Raw genomic sequence first — 25,278 nt, 5'->3', positions numbered from 1 at the left:
CTGATCATTGACCCGGGTCGCTCCTCCTCCGGCTTCTGATCTGCTCAGACTGCAGGAACTCGCGACCCCCCCGGGTCCGTGGAGACCTGGGCATCCTCGAGTCATCATTCCTCGCTGCTGCCTGCTATCGATTGTTCTGGGACATCCTGTGAGCCGGGGGACAGTCTCGGGCTCCTTTGTCTGCTCGTAGAAGAGCTGAGATCTTCTGAAGTTAGCGATGTGATCTCTGCGCCCTGAAGCCTCTCCGTCTTCCATTGGTCCACACCTCGACCGAGGGGGGGGGGGGGGGGGCGTCTTCAGGTACACAGAGCCCCAGCACGAAGGTGATGGATGCCTCCATCGCGGGCCGTTGGTGGGGGGGAGGCTGCTGCTGCTGCTGCTGCTCGAGAGCCGAACAATTTATGGAAAAGAAATCCAACATTTTCGGAATTTACGACGGGACTGAAGATCCGTCCTGAAGACGCCGACTCGCCGAAACCTGCAGAGCCCTCATTTCCATTTCATCAGCAGCCACAGTTCACAGAGGAGAAATGATGATCATGATCCAAATTAGATGTGGATGGACCATCTTGTGTCAACATGTTTCACCTCGGTTGGTACTGGGGAGGACCGGTGGCTACGGGGAACCTCGAGGGACTACTTTCTTTTTAACTTATGAAATAATAAAAATTATTATAATAATAAAAATAATGAATACATTTAGTTTGGCTCTTTGGCTAATTGCTTAAATGATGGTTTCTGAAGCATCGTCTTTTAAAACCATCCTCAGATGTCTGAGTGTTGTTTTTATCCATGAATTATTGGGACACTTATTTATGAGGTCAAAGGTCAAGTGGTGAAACCTTGACACAAAGCCTACAGTGCATCAAGATAACGGGGCGCATGGCGGCCGGAGCCATCAGTCACCTGCCTGACCGGGGTCGACCAACAGAACACCCCCCTCCCCCCTCCACACTCACACAAAGCCAAGCCCAGCCTGAATAATTGACCCCCCTCAGGGCCAAGTGGGGTACCGATATGACCCAGATGGTGACGAACGAGGTCTGAACCCCAGATGGACGCGGCTCGCTCTCCACCTGGAGGAGTGGAGGAAATATGAGAGACTCTGTGTCGGTATCGTCCTCCGCCATTACTTACTGCGGGGGAAGGTCCCCTGAAAGACGCCACAGCTGATTGCAGCGTCTGATGGTGTCGGGATGGATGTGTAGAGACGCTGTGTCCAAAAGCTGAAGGATTGTTTCCCCCCCATTCGGTTGTATTCTATCAGTTTTCAGCCTTTTTAAAGTCCACACGAGGACTCGTCAGCAGGTAAGGATGAGGGACAAAGAGGAGGGGCCTGTTCATTCTACTGGTTTATCACATTAGCCGAACTAAATGTCTTCAAAAGGTTTTAGAAGTCGCGCTTTAGAGACTTCAGAGACTTTAGAGACTTTAGAGATAACTGTTCAGGCTACTTGTAAAGCTAACTGTCAGGCTAACTCTAACTCCTCCCACACCAACCCGTTGATCCAGCCCAAACAATAATGTATTGCACTGATTGCAGGAGGTTAAGGTCTCTTTTGTTGAGACAAGCCATTTCACAGTGGAAACAATCAAGGACCATGAGGTTTCTGTTGGTGTTAAAAGCATCGCGAGTAAACAAAAGACCCAAAGTGTTGCGTTTAGGTTCCTGGTTCTCATGAAGTCGGAAATTTGTCAAATATTCTTGCAAATAAATGCTTTGCTACTTGTTAGAATTGAAATGCTTTCATGTAATGATTTTTCATGTCATTTATATCAGCTCACACAAACACTTCATCCATTTGTTCGTGATCCCTCTGTCAAATTTTAGAACCCAAGTTTGCCCCCCCCCCCCAGCTATAGACCTGTCCTAGGAGGGATATCTAATGGACAACTTAAGTAATGTAAGCTAGACTATTATGCAGCTGTAGACACAACACAGGGGGTCTGGGCCTGAGAAGGGAAGAAAAGGAGTTTAATGTGACTAAAACTAGACTAAAATGTGTTTTCTTTCGACCAAATCTAAGACGGATTAAGATGACTAAATATGACTAAAACCTGAATTTTCGTCTAAAAGACTGAGACTAAATCAAAAGTAACTGAACACTGCTGGCTAAAAAAGGCTAAAGAATCCCTTTAAGAGGAAATCGAGAGCACAAAGCGATCCTTCGTAATGAACCAATCAAATCCGGCGGGAGCTTTTCCCTACGAGTAGCTCGGCCCGATTACCTCAAATCAAAATTCAAATCACACACACACCAGCTGAATAAAGCCTTATTGATTCTCTCCTCCTACGCAGGAGCATCACTTCTGAGGCTCAAAGTATCATCAGACATAAAAAGAAAATATGTGCAAGATGGAAAGCGAGGCGCGCGGCGTCTGACTGAACGCCCACGATGACGCACTCCGCCGCACAGTGGCAGAGAGATTTATGATGCAGGAGAGATTCATCTGGGAGATTTAGAAGGGAAGACAAAGACACGTCAGTGGACGGTGGAGGAGACGAGGGACTGAGCAAGAGGAGACCAGAAAGATTGGATTGAAAGAAAAGCAACACGCCTTTTTAATGTCAGCTATGGACCATTTCATTGGTTCACACATCACAGGTTGTCTGCATTAAAGGTATCCTGAAGTAGCTATTAGACGTGAATGTTCCCCTCAAAGCAAAAGCACTTAGCCAAACCTGGAGTCTCAAATGTCAGCACGGTGTTAATCACATCATTTTATTCTCATTTAGGAACATAAAAGCGATTCTTCTGCTTCCGCCTTCCATCCGACAGCCTGAAACATGGAATCTGATCCCCAAAGAGCCTGCAGGTGGACCTCCATGTTCATGTGTGATCTGTGGCCCATGTAACTCAGGCAACTAAACCACCACAAAGTCACTTCCCCATCTGCTGGACTCACCCGCCTCACCCGCCTCACCCACCGATAGCACCGCTTTGAATGTGTGTTTTACACCGCTTGTGTTAGGCAAGATAAAAGTTATTAAAAGTACCAGGATGACGATAGCATGGGACAGGATTGTAATTTGTTTCGTGTGCCAGCTGCATCCATTATTGACAGGATTTACGGGAGGAGGCCGCTGGGAGAGCAGAGAGGGGAGGGGGGAGAGAGAGGGAAAGGCCGGAGACTTAAGAAGGACTCACAGAATGAAGATGACGACACCAGGAGCCGATATCAAGATTCCCTCTGAAGACGGGTGCAGCTTTAATGTCCGCGGGGGCTGAGGTGGTTGGAGGAAGGACGGACGCAGGGACGCAGGTGCAGAGTATCCACAGATGAGCTTAAAAAAGAGGACGGGGGCCTCAAGGCGTTGGGGCCCGGGAAATAAAAGTCTCGGCTCCCTTGCCGTTCCTCTCTTAATTTATCGGCCCCTTTTCCTCTTTCATCTCGGCCTCGATGGGGACAACGTGGAGGCTGCAGGGAAAGAGGGACGAGAAGCGGATCAGATCGAGGGACGTATGTCCTCCGGACTGAGTGAATGTGTTGGACCTCTGTGGGTGGGGGGACGGGGGGGGTTGCGGCTGAGATTACGGTGTGTATCGGGGCCACCTCCTCGGCCTCCTCCCTCTCCTCCTGTCTGTTACCCCCCCCCCCTGAGATTGGAATCAAATCCCCCTAATGGCGACCGGCCCTCTCTCTCTCTCTCTCTCTCTCTCTCTCTCTCTCTCACTCTCTTTACAGTCGACTCTACCTGGTGACTCACAGCTAGTTATATCTTATCCTGCCATAACCCCCTTACTGGCCCCGCCCACTTCTCGCCCATCCTATGGATTAGCTGGATTAAGTGACAGCTTGTCTTTAACAAGCCCTTTCTTCTTCTTTATGTCCCCTCTTTGGATCCCTCTCCCCTGTTTTTACTTCTTCTTGGCCCGTTTCTTGTATCTAATCTCTCTCGCTCTTCCTGTGTCTAATCCCCATCTACATCTGCTAATGCTAATTGGTTTCAGGTGTCAATGGTGGCGTCGGGATGGAGAATGTGTGTGTCTGGGGTGGGGGCGGGGGTGGAGTGGCGTGGGGGGAGATTTCACGCTGCCGTCGCCATTAATTAAAAAGATGATTACTCAGAATACAAAGATTAAAGACGAAAATAGGAAGCGCCGGGGTAGAACGTGATGACTCCGCTCAGCTCATCCACCGTGTGTTTTGTTTTGCTTAAATGAGTGAGAGCGTGTTAGAGGCGTGTGAGGAAGCATGTGAGGAAGCGTGTGAGGAAGCATGTGAGCGTGTGAGAGCGTGTGAGGAAGCGTGTGAGAGAGCGTGTGAGAGAGCGTGTGAGAGCGTGTGAGGAAGCGTGTGAGAGAGTGTGTGAGCGTGTGAGAGCGTGTGAGGAAGCGTGTGAGAGAGCGTGTGAGAGCGTGTGAGGAAGCGTGTGAGAGAGTGTGTGAGAGAGCGTGTGAGGAAGCATGTGAGCGTGTGAGAGCGTGTGAGGAAGCGTGTGAGAGAGCGTGTGAGAGCGTGTGAGGAAGCGTGTGAGAGCGTGTGAGGAAGCGTGTGAGCGTGTGTGTTCATGCATCCGGCACCTTTTGGCTGCGTTGGGAGGAAGTAAAGTTCCTGGAAGGTTCCTGCGGGTCGATGCGGCTACATGGCAGAGCGAGCCACATGTCACCTCCTGCGAGCCGACATTTTACAGGTCACATTGCATCCACTGTGTCAAGGCTTCAGTTTTGTATCCGGGAAAGGAAGCAATCCTTTCAAAGTCAAACAAACCCGCTCTTCCGTGGCTCAAAAACCAAGTCCATTAAAAACACCCAGGATGCATTTCTTTCCTCTCCTGTTCCCCCTTTTCGGTTTCCTCAGTGCAGCAGCTGCGGACCGCTGAGTCTTTGAACGGAGGCGGTTGCCATGGCACCGCTGAGGAAGATGATTGGTTGCAGATTGCCCAAGGGTCGGCAGGGATAAGTGGGTGGGAGGATGGGGGGAGGTTGTCAGTGGGGTCACCTGGCGTGCTCACACCTGTAACATTGTGGGAAACGACGCACCCCACTTTGAGGAGAATTCGACGAGATCTGCAATGGCAAGAAGACGCGTCAGCGTTAGTTACAAATCCCACAATTATGTTTCAATTCTTCTTGTATTTAAACTTGCATCATCACAGCGACACAAAGACTCGACATGTCATTGTCAATCATACACACATCATTTCTCCCACTTTGAATTTGAGTGTTGTTTTGTTGAGAAACGGGGTTCCAGCTGACCCGCTCTGCATTCATCATGAGTCACTCTGGATAACAGCAGCAGGACAACAAAGAGAGCGAGGAGCGATGCGGATAACTGTAGTTATTCAGACGAGATAAAGACGACAACAAAGAGGATTAGGGAACTTCTTTCGTGCCAAGAAAAGGAAACAAAGTCGAGAAGCGCAACGTGACGGTTGTTTAATGGTGTCCAATGGTTCCCAAACTTCTCCTGTTTGCCCCGTGATCAGGGTGGGGGTTTCCAAGCCTCCGTCTAGTGGGCTTCATACTGTCTGCTGTCAGGTAGCTAGGTACTTTGTGACATTATTACTCCACTGTTCGTTTTATTCGACAAAACACCTCAAAAATAGCCGCCGCTCCAAGCCGCCTGCTGCATTGCTTTAACTGGAACGTCTGTTCTGCTCCTGCTCTCATTCTCTAAGGGACCCTGAAACAGAGCAGCACCAAGCCAACAGGAAGAAGAGGAAGAAGTATCAGTGGGAGGTGGAGGATCAACAACAACAGGAGAAAACACACGTTCATGATGCAAAGCAAGGAAACCAACAGAAGACGAGTGGGAGGAAAGATGTCCATCCTCTAAATAAGCTTTACAAATGTTTCAGTGTGTTCCAGTCCCTTTAAAACTAAACTAAAGCCCAGAATTAATCTCAATAGCTCAATGAAACGTTTGGGTCCTCATGTGTTAATCAAAAGGCTAAAAATGTTTTCAAAATCAGTCCAATGAGATCACTGCCATCCAAATAAAAGTTTGTCCACACAAACACTAGAAGCGCCTTGTTTTGTTTTTTTGTGGATCGTGAACCGTTGGGTTCATGTCGCATCAGCTTTAAGGGGTTATGTCAGGATTGACATTCATTAAATCAAATGAAGGCTCTCAGTGAAGAAAATTAAAATAACAAAATTCAAGAACAAAAGGTAACATTATCTGGAGCAGAAATACATTTACCTTAGTGATAACGTCTGGGATTACTGTGAAAAATTCAAACTACACATGTAGCATCATTAAAGCTGTTTCACAGTGAAAGAACACTCAAACCTTTCCTCGAGCGGTTCAACGAACAGCCATCACTCTGCATCCGATCTTTTAAGAGATCTTTAAAATTATGTTTGTAGAAAGGTGTCAGACAATCAAATAGTTACAGACGCCTTCTGATGAGAGCTTCATTTTAAAATGTTTCTTAAATTCTTTGCTGCTGCTGCAGCATGATGTTCATGTGATGCATAAATGAAACGAGAAGCTCGCCGCAATGTTTCCACGTCGTCCGTCAACGTCGTTACCATGGTTACATACCAGCGAGGGTTCCCACTGCACAATCAATTACAGTTTTCATGTTTTGCAGCTAATTACTTTCACTTTGACTCAAATAAACATATAATGTAATTTTATTGTATTTCATAAGAATCACGTTGTATTCAATGATTCCACTGTGTGTACTATTCTTACTACAGTAGTAATTTTACATTTAGTACAATAAAAAACCCTGTATCATTGATCATTGATTGTACAAACAGCCACATTATCTTGACACTTGATCACTTGACACTTGATCTTGCGTGTGGATGATCTAAACCAGTGATTCTCAACTGGTGGGTCGTGTTTTTAATGGGTCCCGGGGCCTTTGCATGGGAAAATAAAAATTAGAATTGAAAAAAAAATCACTAAAAAAATCATCCTGTGATTTTATTTTGAAGGGATTTTTTTAATGCAGCGGAGTGTCGTTATTTTTGCCTGCTCGTCCGTCCATGTTTTCAGCAGCGTGTGCCAGGTTGGGTCAAATAATTCTGATATGGGGGAGATATTGGGTTTTTGGGATAATTAAACATCCTGAATGAACTTGATTTTGAATAAATTTGAGAAGTTGAGAATGTTCCTCGATTTGGGTCTCGGCTTGTCATTAAGGGGTGATGGTGGGTCCTGGAGCCAGACCAGTTGTGAACCACTGATCTAAACGAATGTTCTTGTGGTTTTTCATGATAAATCCGTTGTTTGAACCAATGAACCCGCAAGTGAAAGGTTTGTTCAAAGATCAGATTGTGCGATGTTTTGAACATTGGAGAGCTTGTGTTAAAAGTGAAGACTCTTGTTTTGAAGCTTCTGAAAATAGTATCAAAATGAAATAGCCATAAAGCAGGGTATGCTTTAGGGTGGGACTACACACTGATTGAATGCATTCACAGAAAAATAGGAGCCCATTTCCACACAAAAAAATGAATTTCCCTTCATTTTCCCTTTTGCTCGTGAATGTCTGATTTCTGCGCGCGAATGAACCTGAATTGCGCTCCTGGATTTGCCTTCATGGGCACGGATGTATTCCAAGATGGCGGAAATAAATCAATAAACTCAAGGCTTCGTAACTTGAGTCAACAAACCAATTAGAGATGTCCTGTCTACTACGTCCACTTCTTAGTTACAGTCTGTGGTGAAGATGGTTTATTGGCAAAAATAGGGTGAACATTTGTACGATGTCATTTCAGGATACGTTTCAATTCCCGCGAATTACGTAAATAGTCCCTCCAAAATAAACCTCCGTTCTCAAAGGGAAGAACTCAGCATGGTTCAGGAGAAGAAGTCTGCTGGAGGACCGATCTTCATTCATGTTTATTCATGAGGACAATGCGATGGCGTGGGATACGGCGCACAGCCATCAGCAGGAATATCTGACGTTGGCTCAATCCAGCTGCTTCTTTCTTATACCTTTTACAGCCCGAGCCATTCAGCAGCTGTCCTCTCAGAACCCCGTGTAACAACATAAAACCCACTGAACAAACAGCGTCCGTGCCTCGGCAGCAGGAAGTGGCAGGTCTGTGCCTCGGCAGCAGGAAGTGGCAGGTCTGTGCCTCGGCAGCAGGAAGTGGCAGGTCTGTGCCTCGGCAGCAGGAAGTGGCAGGTCTGTGCAGCAGGCGCTTTGAGAGCGGGTGTGGGTGGATGTGTGGAGGGCAGGGCCCACTCTGCAGGGCAACGTTACTCCCTAAAAGGCGGTGGGCTGTGGATGTTGGTTTTGTGAATACGCTTGTCTGCAGGAGTGTTGTGACGCATCGATGGAAGGTGGATGTTTTGTTCTGTGAAAATGTCACAGTCACACTGTGCTGCCCTGATTTTATAAAAGCTTGCTTGTCTCAATGTTATCGCGTTGAAAGCGGGGCCGCGTGGGACAGACGTATGAGACAGAAATGAAATAAAAACTTTCCTCCTCAGCAATTAGACTTTTCGAGACATTACATGAAGTCGTGTCCTGATTTAACAATCGGAGACATGTTTAGACTTTCGTACTCAGTCAGTCATCTATGAATTTGTACAGATTTCATTGAAAGAGGATTTCATTCAATATTCATGATGGTAATTAACAATATTCCATATAGTAATAAATTGTGATTTGTATTAGATAATTAGATTGGAAGTCAATTAAAGTACATCACTCCCATGTTTACTTATGTCTCATATATTGACAACATTTGTTTGATTTGTTTGATTTGATAATCTGCCAGTAGAACGATTGAATATTTGCTTTTTCAGGCCTTTTTAAAATCTTTAAACTAGTGTTATTACTACATTTCCCTAGAATAGTTTCATAATGCTGCTGAGAAGTTGTATTGTGTCTTGTATCAAGTGGCATCAGATGTTTTGAACAGTCTTATCTAAACCTTTTAGTAAGGATCATGTGGCCATCATTCACTAAATGAACATTATGCTGCATTGAAGAAGACTTGAAACTAGAGACTGAGACCATAAACTCATGTTTATAATGTTTACTGAGGGAATAAATCAAGAGAGAAGTAGAGTCCTTTCCTCATAGACGTCTATGGGAGCAGAGGAGTCGCCCCCTGCTGGTCACTACACAGAAGTAGAGTCATTTCCTCATAGACGTCTATGGGAGCAGAGGAGTCGCCCCCTGCTGGTCACTACACAGAAGTAGAGTCATTTCTTCATAGACGTCTATGGGAGCAGAGGAGTCGCCCCCTGCTGGTCACTACACAGAAGTAGAGTCATTTCCTCATAGACGTCTATGGGAGCAGAGGAGTCGCCCCCTGCTGGTCACTACACAGAAGTAGAGTCATTTCCTCATAGACGTCTATGGGAGCAGAGGAGTCGCCCCCTGCTGGTCACTACACAGAAGTAGAGTAATTTCCTCATTGACGTCTATGGGAGCAGAGGAGTCGCCCCCTGCTGGTCACTACACAGAAGTAGAGTCATTTCCTCATAGACGTCTATGGGAGCAGAGGAGTCGCCCCCTGCTGGTCACTACACAGAATTGGTGCCTTTTTACCATAGCTTGTTTGAAAGCGATGGTATAACAGCTGCATCCAAAGCACTGACATAAAACACCTCCTGGTGACTGTGAGTCCAACAGTTTCATCTTTTCATTATTTCTATTCTTTTCCAAGCTTCTTCCAGCCATGTATCACACCTAGGACCTCCAGCACTGCTCCCCCTACAGGACAAAATACATCAGTGTGTGTAAAGTATCTTCTTCAATGGCCAAAGATAACATTCGTTCTGGCGTTGTGTATGTGTTTGTGTGTGTGTGTGTGTTTGTATGTGTGTGCCCACCTAAAGGTCTCTCGGGATAGGGCGGGGCTTAATGTGATTGACACTTTATGAAGGTTAACATTTTAGTCACCTATGAACGTCTCACTCAGCGTTTGGTTTCTCCAAGCTGCAGCCGAGAGGCGGAGAGCGCCGACAGCATCACCAGCTACACAAAATACACAATCTCTTGGAGCTTTTACACTAAGGTTGGTAGTTTCAATCCCCGCTGCCCCATGTGCCATCTATGGCCACCTAAGCCCTTATGGCTCCCCAGGCATCAGGTAATGCATGGGTTATAAAGCAATGAGGCTTTTATCCAAAGTGACTTACAATAAGTGCATTTTAACCATAGAGATCAATCTGAGAAGAACACTTCCTTTAATAGTAGGGTTCCTTCATGCTGGAACAAGCGTCTGGTGTCGACAACTCGTTTCACTTCATGGTTCTGAATGCATTTCACCTCCAGAACACCAGGTGGAGGCACGTATTTTGTTGAAGACGACCTACAGAGTGATGTCTTTGTGTATAGATGTCCTGGGGGATTATGCTAAGCTAACGTTAGCTGGCTACTGCATTCACGTGCTAAAAATCATGAGGAGGTGCTGACGTCAAAGGAATGAATGTGTAAACATCATAAACATCATAAACAACCAGTTTAACATCTTCTCGTGCTCCGGGGAGGAAGACCTCAGCAGGTTTAAAGGACAAGCAACAGGGAACTATGTTTGAGTGACAATGTGTGTGTCTGTGTGCGTGGGGGGGCCCTTGTGCCCCCACCCCTTCCACACACACACACACACACACACACACAGATGATCCATCATCAGCTAACACTCAGTCTGCTGTTTGCAAATCAACCAAACAATTAACAACTATTCCAGCTGTAAATTGGACCACATGGACCTTTACATCCAGTGGATCATTTATCACGCATCAACTATCTGTGTGAGTGTGTGTGTGTGTGTGTGTGTGTGTCTTAGTTATTGTGTGAGTTGTAAGTCGCTTTGGATAAAAGCTAAATGACATGTAATGTAATGTGTGTGTGTGTGTTAGTTATTCTTTGTGTGTGTGTGTGTGTGTGTGTGGTAATGTGTGCGTGGTAGATATTGTGTGTGTGTTTGTGTGTGTGTGTGGTAGTGTGTGTGTGTGTCACAGGGCTGATGAGGCGGGGTGGGGGGGGGGTGATGGATGAAGAGGCAGACGGAGAATTAACAGGTTCAACCCCAGACTTTCGGGTTACACTGCACGTGTGTGTGTGTGTGTGGTAGATATTGTGTGTGTGTGTGTGTGTGTGTGTGTGGTAGATTGTGTGTGTGTGTGTGTGGTAGATTGTGTGTGTGTGTGTGTGTGTGTGTGGTAGATATTGTGTGTGTGTGTGTGTGTTTCTCCTTTGCTCAGCTGATGGTGCAAATGAATGATGGCTCCAGGCAAGAAGGGCGAAGAAGCAACAAGGAGCACAGGGAGATGTGGTAAGAAGAGGAGGGAAGGACGGTGGGTGATGGAGAAGGAGGGGGGGGGGTCTGATGGCTGCTAAGAAGATGGTATGAGGAGGGAAACTGATAGAAGGGACACAAGGAGCCAGGAGAAGACCAAAAGAGGAGAAAGCAACTCCCCCCCCCTCGTCCCGAAAAACACTCACCTGCTTCTGTCCTTCGTGTCTGAGCGGCAGCAGGAGCGAGGACAGAGGACATAGGACAGAGGACAGAGGACAGATTCAGAGACAAAACTCCTCGCGATCAAGACCCCACGTTTACTCCAAATCCACCTGAGAGAGGACACGCGCACGCGCCCACTGCACTCGTGCACGCTCCCCCCGCCGGGCGCCGCGCGTCGCAGCGACACCGCCGGCCGTGCGCCTCCTCGGGCAAGAAGGAGCTGCAACACCTCCTTCTCCTCCTCCAGCTCCTCTTCCTTCCTCTGTCCCGTTGATCCACTCCAACGGGGACGCGCACGCGGAGGAGGGAGCACTTTTCCGGCCCGTTACTCGCGTGTTGCTGCGTTCCTCCCCCCCTGAGAAGTGGATCCTCTCCCGTGTCCTTCACTGCCGGACTGGCTCCACCGCGCGAGAGGCTGCATTCATCCCCCTCCCGCTCCCCCCCTCTCCCCCTCCTCTCTCCCCCTCTCTCCCCCTCCTACCTCTCTCTCTCCCCCTCTCTCTCCCCCCCTCTCCCCCTCCTACCTCTCTCTCTCTCTCTCCCCCCCCCACACTGCCCCTCTCTCTCCCCCTCTCTCCCCCTCCTACCTCTCTCTCTCCCCCTCCTACCTCTCTCTCTCCCCCTCTCTCTCCCCCTCCTACCTCTCTCTCTCCCCCCTCTCCCCCCCTCTCCCCCTCCTACCTCTCTCTCTCCCCCCTCTCCCCCCCTCTCCCCCCCTCTCCCCCTCCTACCTCTCTCTCCCCCTGCCCCTATCTCTCTCTCCCCCCTCCTGCCTCTCTCTCTCCCCCTCTCTCCCCCTCCTACCTTTCTCTCCCTCTCTCTCTCCATCTATGTCCCCCCCTCCCCCCTTGTCACCTACCTATTTCTCATGCACCTATATTTATGCATAAACATACACCAAAGTGCAACACATCACAGGGCAGGTGTCACATGTCACATGTCACATGTCACATGGCGCCATGTGACATGCGCCATGTGACATGTGACCATAGACGTTGCAGTGATGTCGGTTTTAAAGTGTTTCACTTTGGCTTAAGCTCCATGAGTTAATGAGTAAGCTGCATTCTCTGTAGTGAAAAGCACTTCATTTAAGTCCCTTTGGATAAAAGTGGCAGCTGAATCACATGTAACGTTCTGACCAGCAGGGGGCGACTCCTCAGTATGTACATCCTGCACGGTAACTTGCTGAGTGCCTCTTATGTGGTTCTGCTGTTAAATGTAGCGCATTGTGCGATTAATCGCTGTTTAACGCAGAAGATCATGAATCAAGTGAATTTGTGTGATCTTTGCTGTCTGTCTCACTGCATCAGTGTTTCTATGAAATATTACACGAGCACATTCAGATGAACTCACAAGCACACAGATAAACACACAGGTAAAAAAACACACAAAAAACTCCACACACGTACACACTCACACACAAACACCTGCATATAGAAAAGTCCACAGTGAAAGATGTGAAGGAAAACTGAGCTTCAAGGAGGAACCACACCAGGGAGTCTGTGTGTGTCTGTGTGTGTGTCTGTATGCATGTGTGTGTGTGTGTGTGCGTGCGTGTGTGTGTGTGCGTGTGTGTCTGTGTGTGTGTCTGTGTGTGTGCGTGTGTGTGTGTCTGTATGCATGTGTGTGTATGCATGTGTGTGTCTGTGTGTGTGCGTGTGTGTGTGTCTGCGTGTGTGTGTGTGTGTGTGTCTGTGTGTGTGTCTGTGTGTGTGTGCGTGTGTGTGTGTGTGTGTGTGTGTGCGTGTGCACTTCTCTATACGTGTCACTGCAATCTCTATCTTAATTATTATCCTTTTGCTCAGAATTAAAGTCTTATTGAACTTTCACTATTTCTGCATGTTACATGTTAGCAGTGTCTTTTCAAAATAAATGCGTTCAACATTATTATGTTAAACAATGACACGTATATATACACGTATACATTTTCTTACTGACTACTGGCTTCATATCAGCCACACATGACACAGATATCTTATGAAAACTCGTCTGACATCTTTTTGTTCCATCAATAACTCTGAAACACGGGTCATGACGTCTGTACGGTAGATGAACACAATATTACAATATACTACAAACAATGTTTAGGCAAAGATTGTTCTTTGTGTTTAGATGAACGTAAGTGAAGTTAAAATACAAATTAAACGTGGTATGTGGAGGGATGATGGCGTCAGCAGCTGCTTCATTTAAAAACTTCCACACAGCGCTGTGTGCAGCAGCAGCCATAGCAACAGTAACTAAGGCAACTTGAAGGTGTCACTTGAAGAGAACGCATGATGATTAAATATTATTTCCATTGTTATATTATATTAATATTATCCTCACTCCACACGCCACATCAGTGCTGGTCTGATGATGACGCCATCCCTCGCCATCCTCCTTCCGTCAGAGAGAGAGAGAGAGAGAGAGAGAGAGGTGGAGCTGAAGCGACGCTCCACCCGGGCTCCTGAATAACAATGAGTTGCTCGACATGCTGGTCACATCCCTCCTCCATCAATGAGTGAGTGAGCAGGAGGGAGAGGGGGAGAATGAATGAAAAAGGAGAAAGAGGGAGAGAGGGGGAGAGAGACAGAGAGAGGGGGCCGGGATATAAGGAGAGAGAGAGAAGAGGGTGAGAGGGAGAGGGGGGGTAGAGGAGGAGAGAGAGAAGAGAGGGAGAGAGCGAGGGGGGAGAGGAGGAGAGAAGAGGAGAGAGAGAGGGAGAGAGTGAGGGGGAGATGGGGGGAGGGGGGGGAGAGACAAACACAGAAGCTGAAGCTGTGTCACATTTTTGGACCCGGAGCCACAGAGCCACCAGCAGCAGGATGTGCGTGTCTTCAATGGGCCGATCAGCTGCTCGGAGGGATTCATGTGACTGGAAAATGTTTGCATGTGTGATGCATGTGTGATGCATGTGTGATGCATGTTTGATTCATATGTGATGCATGTGTGATGCGTGTGTGATGCATGTTTGATGCATGTGTGATGCATGTGTGATGCATGTTTGATTCATATGTGATGCATGTGTGATGCATGTTTGATGCATGTGTGATGCATGTTTGATGCATGTGTGATGCATGTTTGATGCATGTGTGATGCATGTGTGATGCATGTTTGATTCATATGTGATGCATGTGTGATGCGTGTGTGATGCATGTTTGATGCATGTGTGATGCATGTTTGATGCATGTGTGATGCATGTGTGATGCATGTTTGATGCATGTTTGATGCATGTTTGATGCATGTGTAATGCATGTGTGATGCATGTTTGATGCATGTTTGATGCATATGTGATGCATGTTTGATTCATATGTGATGCATGTTTGATGCATATGTGATGCATGTGTGATGCATGTTTGATGCATGTGTGATGCATGTTTGATGCATGTTTGATGCATGTGTGATGCATGTTTGATGCATGTGTGATGCATTTGTTATGCCTGCGCGGCGCCGCTAGCCCTCGTGCTCGTATTCAACCGCTTATGGATCCATCGAGAGATTCAACGCACATAACCCGTCACACAGCTCTTTAGGGTCCTGTGCCACACCCGGAGGAAGCAGCTGTTGTCGGCTCCATTAGCTTGCGGCGCCATTAGCTTCCAGCGCAATTAGCTTGCGACGCCATTAGCTTGCGGCGCCATTGGCCGTCTGAAGTCACGGTTTGTGTCAGAACGACTGTTGCAGGTAAGCAGGAACAAGAGACATGAACTACAAAATAAAGCAGGAAGAAAGCCCAAACCCTGACAGTTTGAAGGTAAAATAATAATGAATGATATGAAAAATGAAGGTAAACAATCCTCTGTGTTAATTTAAACACAAACTTTTAAGCATTTGCGCTAGCTGTAAGCTAAAAGCGCTTTACACGTGATTGAGTCTTCTTGATTTCTTTACATACGTGTACACAAGTATCCTACTGCTCAAGTACATTCATTACACACACACACACACACACACACACACACACACGTGTGCCAACGGCTCCGACATGAAGGAAGCTCATTGACAAGAGTGAAGCCATCAGATAATAAGGAGATTTTTGAGTTCTGAAGAAGTGACGTCACATGTGGTCGAGGTCGCCTCTAAGTAGTGCTTAACAAAACCTCTGCATGTTTCAGACCTTCCTCCCTTCGCAGGGACTCGCTCCCCACGTCGACTGCACATTTATTACATCTAATTTAATTAAAGCTTCAGCCTGTCGTTGGCCACATGTTGAAATACGGCGCCCCTCAGCGGTTTAAACGCTGCTACATAACAGGAAATACAGCTTCAATTTGTCTCAGCGGTTTTATTTGGCTGCTTGTAAAACATAAACCGCATGCCGATAAAGCGCAGCAGGAATTCATGGCGCCCCCCCTCGCAGAGGAACAATTACATATTGCCAGGGATCAGAGGGAGGGAAGAGCCGACTAGCAGCGGCGCTGCACATATTAATATAACCTTGTGGGGTCCTCGTTTGCTTGTTTTATTGCTGCTGGTTATCACTTAGTAATTACACCGCTGCTGATTTACCGTTTTATTAAGCAGACAGGGACAAAGACAAAGGTTTTTAGCCTGAAGAGGTTAAAATATTTAGACTCCCCTGCATTGTACATTTCCCACAATGCAACTGGGTGGCCTCTTCCATTCGTGCCTCCTTTTGCAGGGAAAGGCCCCATGAAGTCATCACTGTGACATCACTTCCTCCAGGCCTGGAGGGTTAGAAATGGCGGAACCTCTCAAACCAAAGAGAAGCCTCGAAGAAACAGTTAAATGTCATTTAGGGAGCTACGTGGTTAGCGTTAGCTACGTGAATGTTCAGATTTTATTATTGATTCCTATTTATGCAACAGGAATATCAATATCATTGTACTATTTGTAGAATGACATTGTGGTGGAGGGATTCTCTCAGACTCTCTGACCAGAGAGCTTGGAGAGAAAAGGAGGCGTCTTTCAATGGCTGAATCCTCCATTAAAATATAGAGGATCACAGTCATTTATTTCATACACTTTCTAGAATTTCTGAGATTTGTAACTAGTTTCCTTCTCTTACACAACTTGATTCAGACTATAAAAAAACACGTTTAGGTGTTTAACTCACTGCTTTCTATTCCAAGTATTAGGTAGTCTGCACACTGTATCATCCATATGATGAATTAGATCATGACTGTGATCATTAATGTCCTCATGCATCCTGCTCATCGATTATCTTGAAGTGGATTTAATCAAAGTGAGATTAAACTTCACTCATTTAGCGTGTGAACTCCAGGAAGTCTCTTGAGGATGTAATCAGTCAAATGATGAATCATTACAATAATTGAAGGGTGTCTCAGTCAAACAGGGTCAGGCAGCGAGGTTGTGGTCCCATAAGTAACAGGTATGTTACATACGCTGAACTGGCCACGACACACTTCAGCAACTTTGTTTTCAAACAGCACCTAGCAACAAAGTTAGCTTTTTAAAAAATATATATATTTGGTACTTTTAGTATGGATCATGGATTCCCCAGACAACATGTCTGTGAGACACCTCGACGGCGGCGCTCAGCTCGATCACCTGGAGGCAGATGGAGAGATGCATCGTGCACACATCGATGTCTGAGTTAAGTTGCTTGTTCAATAAAATCGCATACATACCTTAAATCTAGTTGATCAGTTTGGTAGCAACGCCAATAGACAGCGTACAACTATAACTGTTCAGAATATGTAGGTTTACTAATTAATAAGGAAAATCATGTAATTGTTCAATAATGAAATACAATGGGTTTATAAATATCCGATTGTTGGGTCATAGTCAGAGACCCCGATACCTGCTGATCACAGCACGAGAAACAATGACACTCAGTCGACATCAAGCTTTACTCGAGGGGAGTCAAGAACCTCAGAGTACTCGACTCTTCCTCCAGCCTCTTTTTATTTAGCAAGCAGGGTTCATGAGCATCACACTTCAGTATTGGTCACGTGTGTGCGTGAGATTGTGAGCGTGGCGAGAAATGTTTGGTACGTTTCTCCCATCTATAGAGTTGTTGCAACTTCTAGTGCAATCGAACAAGTGCAGCAGCGATGGATGCAAGGGCGTTTCATCATTGCACAATGATTACAATGTAAAACATGATGAACCTTAACAACGATCATTTGACATGTGTCGTGTTCATATGACGTCTACAAACACAAATGATAATGAATCAACAAATCTATGCAGATGTAAAAATCATATTTTTTGCCAAGCTGTACAGTCAATTTGAATATATATATATATATATATATATATGTTATTGTGTATTCTACGTAATGATGCAGTTTTATGACGTGTTTACATCATGACCAAATGACATCACAACGTCATTTAGCAACAAATCCACCTGCCTCTGGATGCTTCTCCGGAGCATTGCTTGGCAACACCCTCAATGGGACCCCGGAGCTCATTTTGAAGACTGTCTGCTGTCATGCACCAACCGCCAAGTCAAATTCCTTGTATGGCTGACATATTTTGGTAATAAACATGAGTTTATGGTTTCAAGTCTTCTTCAATGCAGCATGATGTTCATTTAGTGAATGATGGTCCATTTAGACTCAAACAGACCATAAAGCAGCATAGCTTTTATTAGCTAGTTAACTGTCACATATATATGAATATTAATAATGTTCTAAAGAGGCATCTGCAGTATTGTGCACTGTAAACAGTTCATAAACAGAGGAGCAGTAGTTTCATTTCAATCGGTCTCCGAAGGGATTCTTTTAATACTGATCTATTAAGATCCAATCGAATTATCTTCAGTCATCTAAGTCAATTTGAGTCTCTTAGCACACACACACACACACACACACACATGGATGACAGAGTTAACGTCTCAGCTGTAAGCGGCCATGGATTAGTTTGAATATCCATTGAGGTGTCATCCCATCACATACCAGTCCTTCAAGAACCCCCCTCCCTCCCCACTGCAACCACACTGAGTTGTTCCTATTTGTGCAGATGTAGTTGTGCTAACATCTGTCATGGGCGACATCAAATGACTAACTAATCTCCTAAAGCCCTTCTTTGTGTTGGATATACATCAATCATCTCAAAATTAAACAAGATGGCGACTAAGGAGCAAGTCTATTATTATTGTATTATTATAATTATATAAATATATATATATATATTTCAGCTTATATTAATTTCCCTGCGTGCATTTCAGTTTTTTGCCGTTAAGTAGCTATTCAGGGAACTTCATTATTAATTAACATAGTAATTAACTATGAACATATTCTACATTTACAAAACAATATATATTTTTTAAATAGATTCAATCACAATAGATAATGAAGTATTTTTCCTTAAACAACAACAAACTACGAGTCTGGGAGTTGAACACACATGAGAGAACTTCTCATGGCGTTAACTTTCCCGCGGTACGTCACAGTGTCATCAATGATGCACGCCGACAATAACCTCACTGCAGGGACATAATGAACCCTCCCGGTAAACATTCATTATGGGACAAAATGAGAGAAACGGATGAATAAATCAGGGAGGAATGAGCTGAGGAACCAACCTGCAGCTCCTTGTGTTTCATTGTTGGAAGTCGGGTTCAGATTGGTACATTGCTGCTCTATTTACCCCAATGAGAGGCAAGTTTACTGCTGTTTTGGTTTGACTGTGTTTACTGGATACGACATGCATGGAAACAGAGAACAATAAATACACAAAAACTACAGAAATCAGATGACATTAATACGCAGCAGAGAAAATCCTCAATGTGAATGGAGGTGAGGAATTTTGATGAGGAAAACCAGTGGTGATAAATCAACAGATTCTAGAAGAGTCCAAACGTGTGCTCCTGCCTTGCTGAAGTGCCCTTAAGCAACACAATGAATCTCCCCAGATGGCAGCAGCCCTGACCTGTGACCCCTACCCACACCTTCAAAGTGAGACTTCAAAGGCAATGAAAAACGTGTGTTCGAGCGAGTGGGGGTCACCTGCAGTAAAACCGGACACACACGCACAAGCACACACGCTAGTAAAGCAGGTTGATGGGATCAAACACACAATTGGAGCACAGGCTTTTATGATCTTAAAAATGAACCAAGCTGTGAGACATGATGTCGGGCCGGAGGGAGAAACACTCTGTCACCATGGCAACACTTTACATTATGACGGGTCGAACAAACAGGACACCAGTGTGTGAAACGTTAACACTGATTTTTGTGTGTCGGTGTGAATGAATGTGAACGGGTGTGAGTGGGTGTCGGTGGGTGTGAGTGTGTATGAATGGGTGTGATTGTGTCACACATACGTCCACATCATAGTTTATTTTTCATCTTCACTGGGTGTTCACATCATAGTCTATTCATCTCCACTGCATGTTCATTAACTCTCCTGTCATTTCAGATCCTCCCACCTCGTCACCTGATTTCCTGCACCTGGTTCTCCTCACCCTCACCTGTGGTGCCTTCCCTCGTCAGTCACTCACTATTTAAGCCAGTCACATTCTGTTGCTCACTGCCAGATTGTCTTGTGTGTTCTACCAAGTTTTCCAGCGTTTCCCGAAGCCATCCTGTTTTTCTCGATTCCGACCTCGTCTGTTCCTCGACCCCGATTTACCTGCCTGCCCCGTTTTGGATTTGTCTGCCTGTCTGTGTGCCCTCCTGATTCTGACCCTGCCTGTCCTCGTCTACGGATTACCTGCCTGCCCCTCTGGACTTGTTTGCCTCCTGACGGATCTCCCGGTTTTGACCCTGCCTGAACCTTGATTAAAACCCTCCTGTCTTGTCCATCGTGTACGAGTCGTGCATTTGGGTTCTCCCGTACTCCGGTATCAGTAACCGTGACAGTACAATCTGGCCAAACATGAACCCAGCCGACCAAGAACGTACCGAGCCCGAAACCCCGAATCCAAGCAACATGTTGCAGCGCCATGAGCAGCAGCTCCACTTCATGGCTGAGGCCATGCAGTCTATGTCGGCCCGCCATGAGAGCAGCATGGAGTCCCTCCGCGACCACCTGCGGAACCTCGCCGTGGTGACGCGTACTCCGGACGTCACCCCCGCTGCTGCCCAAGCACCCACCTCCGCTCCAATGTCCGACGCACGTCTTCCTCCACCCGAGCGTTGTTCCGGCGCTCCCGGTTCCTGTCGACCGTTCCTGGTACAGTGTTCGCTCGCCTTCGAGCTCCAACCGTCCGCGTTTCCCACCGAGAGGTCCCGGGTAGCGTACATTGTTTCCTTGCTCACAGGGAGAGCAAGGGATTGGGGAACGGCCGAATGGGCTAAACAGACTTCTATCTGTTCCTCCGTCGCGTCGTTTTCCGAGGCGATGCAGAGGGTTTTTGACCATGCCACTCCCGGAAGAGAGGCGGCCCGGGGACTGTTTGGTCTGCAGCAGGGAATACGATCCGTTTCCGACTATTCCATTGACTTTCACACCATGGCAGCGGAGAGTGACTGGAACCAAGCCTCGCTTCGCGATGCCTTCTACCACGGATTATCCAGCCGCGTAAAGGACGAATTGGCAGCTCGGGATCTCCCTGCTGGTTTAGACGAGCTGGTCGCCCTCGCCATTCGGATCGACGGCCGTCTGCGGGAGCGGAGAAGAGAGAGGGTCGCTTGCGCAGCTTCAGGATCACCGCCGCGCCAGTGGCCGGAACCGCGACGGGCACCAACCGAGGGTGGACCTTCTGAGTCTATCGCGGGGCCAGAGGCAATGCAGCTGGGACGGGCTCGACTCGCTCCGGCTGAAAGGCACCGCCGCCTGCAGGCCAACCAATGCATGTACTGCGGTCAAAGCGGTCATTATGTGAACGCTTGTCCAGTAAAAGACAGGGCTCACCAGTCAACCAGAGGGCGCTGGTGAGCCGGGAAGTTAGATTAGAAATGCCCTCTCGACCCCGAATCCATGCCCAGTTGTTTTTCCAGGATAAGAGCTACACTGTTCCGGTTCTGATTGACTCGGGTGCAGACGCCAATCTCCTCGACCAAGACCTGGCCTTCAAGATGGGGATTGAGCAAATCGCTTTGGAAAGACCCATCCGGGCCACGGCGTTGGACGGTCGGCTACTCTGCAGGGTGACTCATCAAACCACCCCGCTGCGCTTGGAGATGTCAGGTAACCACAGTGAAGCACTCACCTTTCATGTACTTCATGCACCTCAACAACCAGTCATTTTGGGGTTTCCATGGCTTAGGAGGCATAATCCGCACATTGACTGGGCTACTGGGACTATATTTGGGTGGAGTCCTCACTGTCACGCGGTTTGTTTAAAGCCGGCGTCTACCATTAGCCGCTCCGTGTCTCCTGAGTCCCCAGATCTCACGGGCGTACCCGAGGATTACCACGATGTAAAGGAGGTGTTCAACAAGGCTCGGGCCACCTCACTACCGCCTCACCGCCCGTACGATTGTGCTATAGACCTCCTTCCGGGCACCTCGCCCCCAAGAGGGCGACTATTCTCTCTGTCGGGCCCTGAGACTAGGACTATGGAGAAGTACATCAGCGACTCCTTGGCTGCCGGTCTCATTAGACCGTCGTCATCCCCGGCCGGCGCGGGGTTCTTTTTTGTGAGCAAGAAGGACGGATCCCTGCGACCTTGTATTGATTACCGGGGACTCAATAACATCACCATCAAAAACAGGTATCCACTTCCACTCATCTCATCTGCTTTTGAGTTGCTACAAGGGGCAACTGTATTTTCCAAACTGGATCTACGCAACGCGTATCATTTGGTCAGGATCAGAGAGGGGGATGAGTGGAAGACGGCCTTCAACACTCCCAGTGGACATTATGAATATTTGGTCATGCCATTTGGCCTCACTAATGCCCCAGCTGTTTTCCAGGGGCTGGTAAACGACGTTCTCCGCGATCTGCTCAATGTCTGTGTTTTTGTCTATCTGGACGATATTTTGATTTTTTCCAAGTCTACACAGGAGCATGTGATACATGTACGGCAAGTCCTCAAGAGACTCCTTGAGAATCACCTCTTCGTTAAGGCAGAGAAATGCAGTTTCCACACCTCGGAAGTATCTTTTCTGGGCTTCGTCATCAAAGCCGGCAATATTCAGATGGACCCTGCGAAGACCAGGGCGGTGGCAGACTGGCCCCAACCCTCCACCCGCAAAGAACTGCAGCATTTTTTGGGCTTCGCCAATTTCTATCGGCGGTTCATTCGGAACTACAGTGCTGTGGCTGCTCCTCTCACCGCTCTAACCTCCCCACAAGTGCCCTTTCAGTGGACCTCGGTAGCGGCCAGGGCATTCGGGGAATTGAAAACACGTTTTACCTCTGCCCCTATCCTTGTTTTCCCAGACCCTGCTCGCCAGTTTGTGGTGGAGGTGGATGCGTCGGACACCGGTGTAGGAGCAGTTCTCTCGCAGCGGTCGTCTACAGATCAGAAGGTTCATCCATGCGCCTTCTTCTCCCGGAAACTGTCTGCCACGGAGAGGAACTATGACATCGGGGATCGGGAGTTATTGGCGGTAAAGCTTGCACTGGAGGAGTGGAGACACTGGCTGGAGGGAGCTGACCAGCCGTTTATGGTATGGACTGACCACAAAAACTTAGAGTACATTCGCTCTGCCAAGCGGTTGAACTCCAGACAGGCAAGGTGGGCTCTATTTTTTAACCGTTTCGAGTTTACTCTAACTTACCGGCCGGGCACGAAGAATGCCAAACCTGATGCCCTGTCCCGTCAGTACCAGTCCAGGAGCTGCGTTCAGAGTCCGGAGAACATTCTCCCCCCTGAATGTGTTGTTGGGGCAGTGGCCTGGGAGGTGGAAGAGGAAGTAAAACAGTCTCATACAGCGCAACCGGCACCGAGTGCCTGCCCCGATAACCTTCTGTTTGTCCCAGCGAATCTGCGCTCAAAGGTCCTGCAGTGGGGTCACTCTTCCCGCCTGGCTTGTCACCCGGGAGTGATCCGCACGCTAGCTCTGCTGAAACAACGGTTTTGGTGGCCCACCATGGAGAAGGACGCTAGAGAATTCGTCAGTGCCTGCATTATCTGCGCTCAGCATAAGCCCTCTCACAAGGCTCCATCCGGCCTTCTTCACCCCCTGCCCATCCCTCATCGTCCCTGGTCCCACATTGCCTTGGATTTTGTAACCGGCCTACCCCCATCTGACGGTAACACAGTTATTCTAACGGTAATTGATCGCTTCTCCAAGTCTGCTCAACTCATCCCTCTACCTAAGCTGCCTTCTGCTAAAGAGACAGCAGAATTGCTATTACAGAAGGTGTTCCGCCTGCATGGTCTGCCCGTCGATGTGGTCTCCGATCGGGGGCCACAATTCACTTCTCATTTTTGGTCTGAGTTTTGCAGGCTACTGGGGGCCACAGTCAGCTTATCGTCTGGATTTCACCCACAGTCCAACGGTCAGGCAGAGCGGATGAACCAGGAGATGGAGACTTCTCTACGCTGCATCTCTTCCCGCAACCCCCGCTCTTGGTCCCAGCAACTCCTATGGGTCGAGTATGCCCACAACACACTCCCCAGTTCGGCTACCGGGCTCTCACCTTTCCAATGTTCAAGAGGATACCAACCTCCGCTGTTTCCGGAGCAGGAACTGGAGGCAAGCGTCCCTTCTGTCCAGGCGTTCATTCAGCGGTGTCGGCGCACCTGGAAGCAAGCCCGCTCCACGCTCCTGCGTACCTCGGACCGGTATCAACGGTCGGCTAATAGACGTCGCACCCCGGCACCCTGCTACGTCCCGGGACAACGTGTCTGGTTGTCCGCCCGGGACCTTCCACTCAGAGTGGAGTCCAAGAAGTTGGCGGCTCGATTTGTGGGTCCCTTTCCAGTCTCCAGGGTCGTCAACCCTGCAGCAGTCAGACTCCAGTTGCCGCGGGCCATGAAGGTCCACCCCACCTTTCATGTCTCCAGGCTAAAACCTGTCCTGGAGAGTCCACTTCAACCCTCCTCCAGACCCCCTCCGCCCCCCCAGCTCATTGACGGGGGCCCAACTTACACGGTCCGGCGCCTACTCAAGTCTCGTCGACGGGGTAGGGGGCTGCAGTATCTGGTGGATTGGGAGGGATACGGCCCAGAGGAGCGCTTGTGGGTCCCGTCACGCCACATACTAGACCCTTCCCTGATCAGGGACTTCCACAGAGCACACCCGGACCAGCCCAGGGGGACGTCGAGAGCCGTCCCTAGAGGGGGGAGTTCTGTCACACATACGTCCACATCATAGTTTATTTTTCATCTTCACTGGGTGTTCACATCATAGTCTATTCATCTCCACTGCATGTTCACTAACTCTCCTGTCATTTCAGATCCTCCCACCTCGTCACCTGATTTCCTGCACCTGGTTCTCCTCACCCTCACCTGTGGTGCCTTCCCTCGTCAGTCACTCACTATTTAAGCCAGTCACATTCTGTTGCTCACTGCCAGATTGTCTTGTGTGTTCTACCAAGTTTTCCAGCGTTTCCGAAGCCATCCTGTTTTTCTCGATTCCGACCTCGTCTGTTCCTCGACCCCGATTTACCTGCCTGCCCCGTTTTGGATTTGTCTGCCTGTCTGTGTGCCCTCCTGATTCTGACCCTGCCTGTCCTCGTCTACGGATTACCTGCCTGCCCCTCTGGACTTGTTTGCCTCCTGACGGATCTCCCGGTTTTGACCCTGCCTGAACCTTGATTAAAACCCTCCTGTCTTGTCCATCGTGTACGAGTCGTGCATTTGGGTTCTCCCGTACTCCGGTATCAGTAACCGTGACAGATTGGGTGTGAAGGATGACATACAGTCATTTTAGTGGTAGGGATACTAAAAAAGGGCTTCAATAAGATTCCTCACATACCCTTGTCCTTGAAGCTTTGATAACAACACACACATTTGTATCGTATCAATCCTTGTACCATCCTCCTGCATGTGTGTTATATTTCTGTTAAGTTCTTATTGTACCATGAAAGTATTTCCGAATGGTATTAAAGGGACTTTTTTTTCAGCCACACAGACACTTTGTCT

General features: G+C 47.8%; 2 protein-coding genes and 1 long non-coding RNA gene across 3 annotated transcripts in view; 1 reads left to right on the top strand and 2 right to left on the bottom strand.

Annotated features, from left to right (window-relative positions):
* The window catches only part of LOC119218930 (glutamate receptor ionotropic, kainate 5-like), a 49,757-nt gene extending 46,570 nt beyond the window's left edge, over nucleotides 1–3,187 (bottom strand). Inside the window, exon 1 of the mRNA XM_037473724.2 lies at nucleotides 3,150–3,187. The gene's annotated coding sequence lies outside the window, so the exon portion shown is untranslated. The remainder of the gene's footprint in view (nucleotides 1–3,149) is intronic.
* Nucleotide 3,188: 1 nt separating this feature from the next.
* LOC134107107 (uncharacterized) lies at nucleotides 3,189–11,813 on the bottom strand. The gene is made up of 3 exons (XR_009942623.1): nucleotides 11,369–11,813; nucleotides 4,527–5,012; nucleotides 3,189–3,420 (listed from the first exon to the last, which is right to left on the bottom strand). It is a non-coding gene; the product is annotated as an uncharacterized LOC134107107 (long non-coding RNA).
* An 8,415-nt stretch (nucleotides 11,814–20,228) lies between these two features.
* LOC134107167 (uncharacterized) lies at nucleotides 20,229–23,151 on the top strand. The gene is made up of 4 exons (XM_062558658.1): nucleotides 20,229–20,404; nucleotides 21,136–21,428; nucleotides 22,626–22,923; nucleotides 23,079–23,151. The coding sequence occupies exons 1-4, from the start codon at nucleotides 20,229–20,231 to the stop codon at nucleotides 23,149–23,151; spliced, it is 840 nt and encodes a 279-aa protein (XP_062414642.1).
* The last annotated feature ends 2,127 nt before the right edge of the window (nucleotides 23,152–25,278 follow it).

The sequence above is a fragment of the Pungitius pungitius genome, chromosome 17 (genome assembly GCF_949316345.1).
Source record: "Pungitius pungitius chromosome 17, fPunPun2.1, whole genome shotgun sequence".
Taxonomy (NCBI): domain Eukaryota; kingdom Metazoa; phylum Chordata; class Actinopteri; order Perciformes; family Gasterosteidae; genus Pungitius; species Pungitius pungitius.
Note: the sequence above shows the minus strand (reverse complement) of the source record. Positions and strands in the feature narration are given on the sequence as shown.

Coding starts and splice junctions, on each gene's coding strand:
- LOC134107167 (XM_062558658.1), top strand. CDS start 20,229: ATGTTGCAGCGCCATGAGCAGCAGCTCCACTTCATGGCTGAGGCCATG. Junction 20,405..21,135: donor GCACCCACCTCCGCTCCAAT/GTCCGACGCACG, acceptor ACGCTTGTCCAG/TAAAAGACAGGGCTCACCAG. Junction 21,429..22,625: donor GCTGCGCTTGGAGATGTCAG/GTAACCACAGTG, acceptor TTGTTTTCCCAG/ACCCTGCTCGCCAGTTTGTG.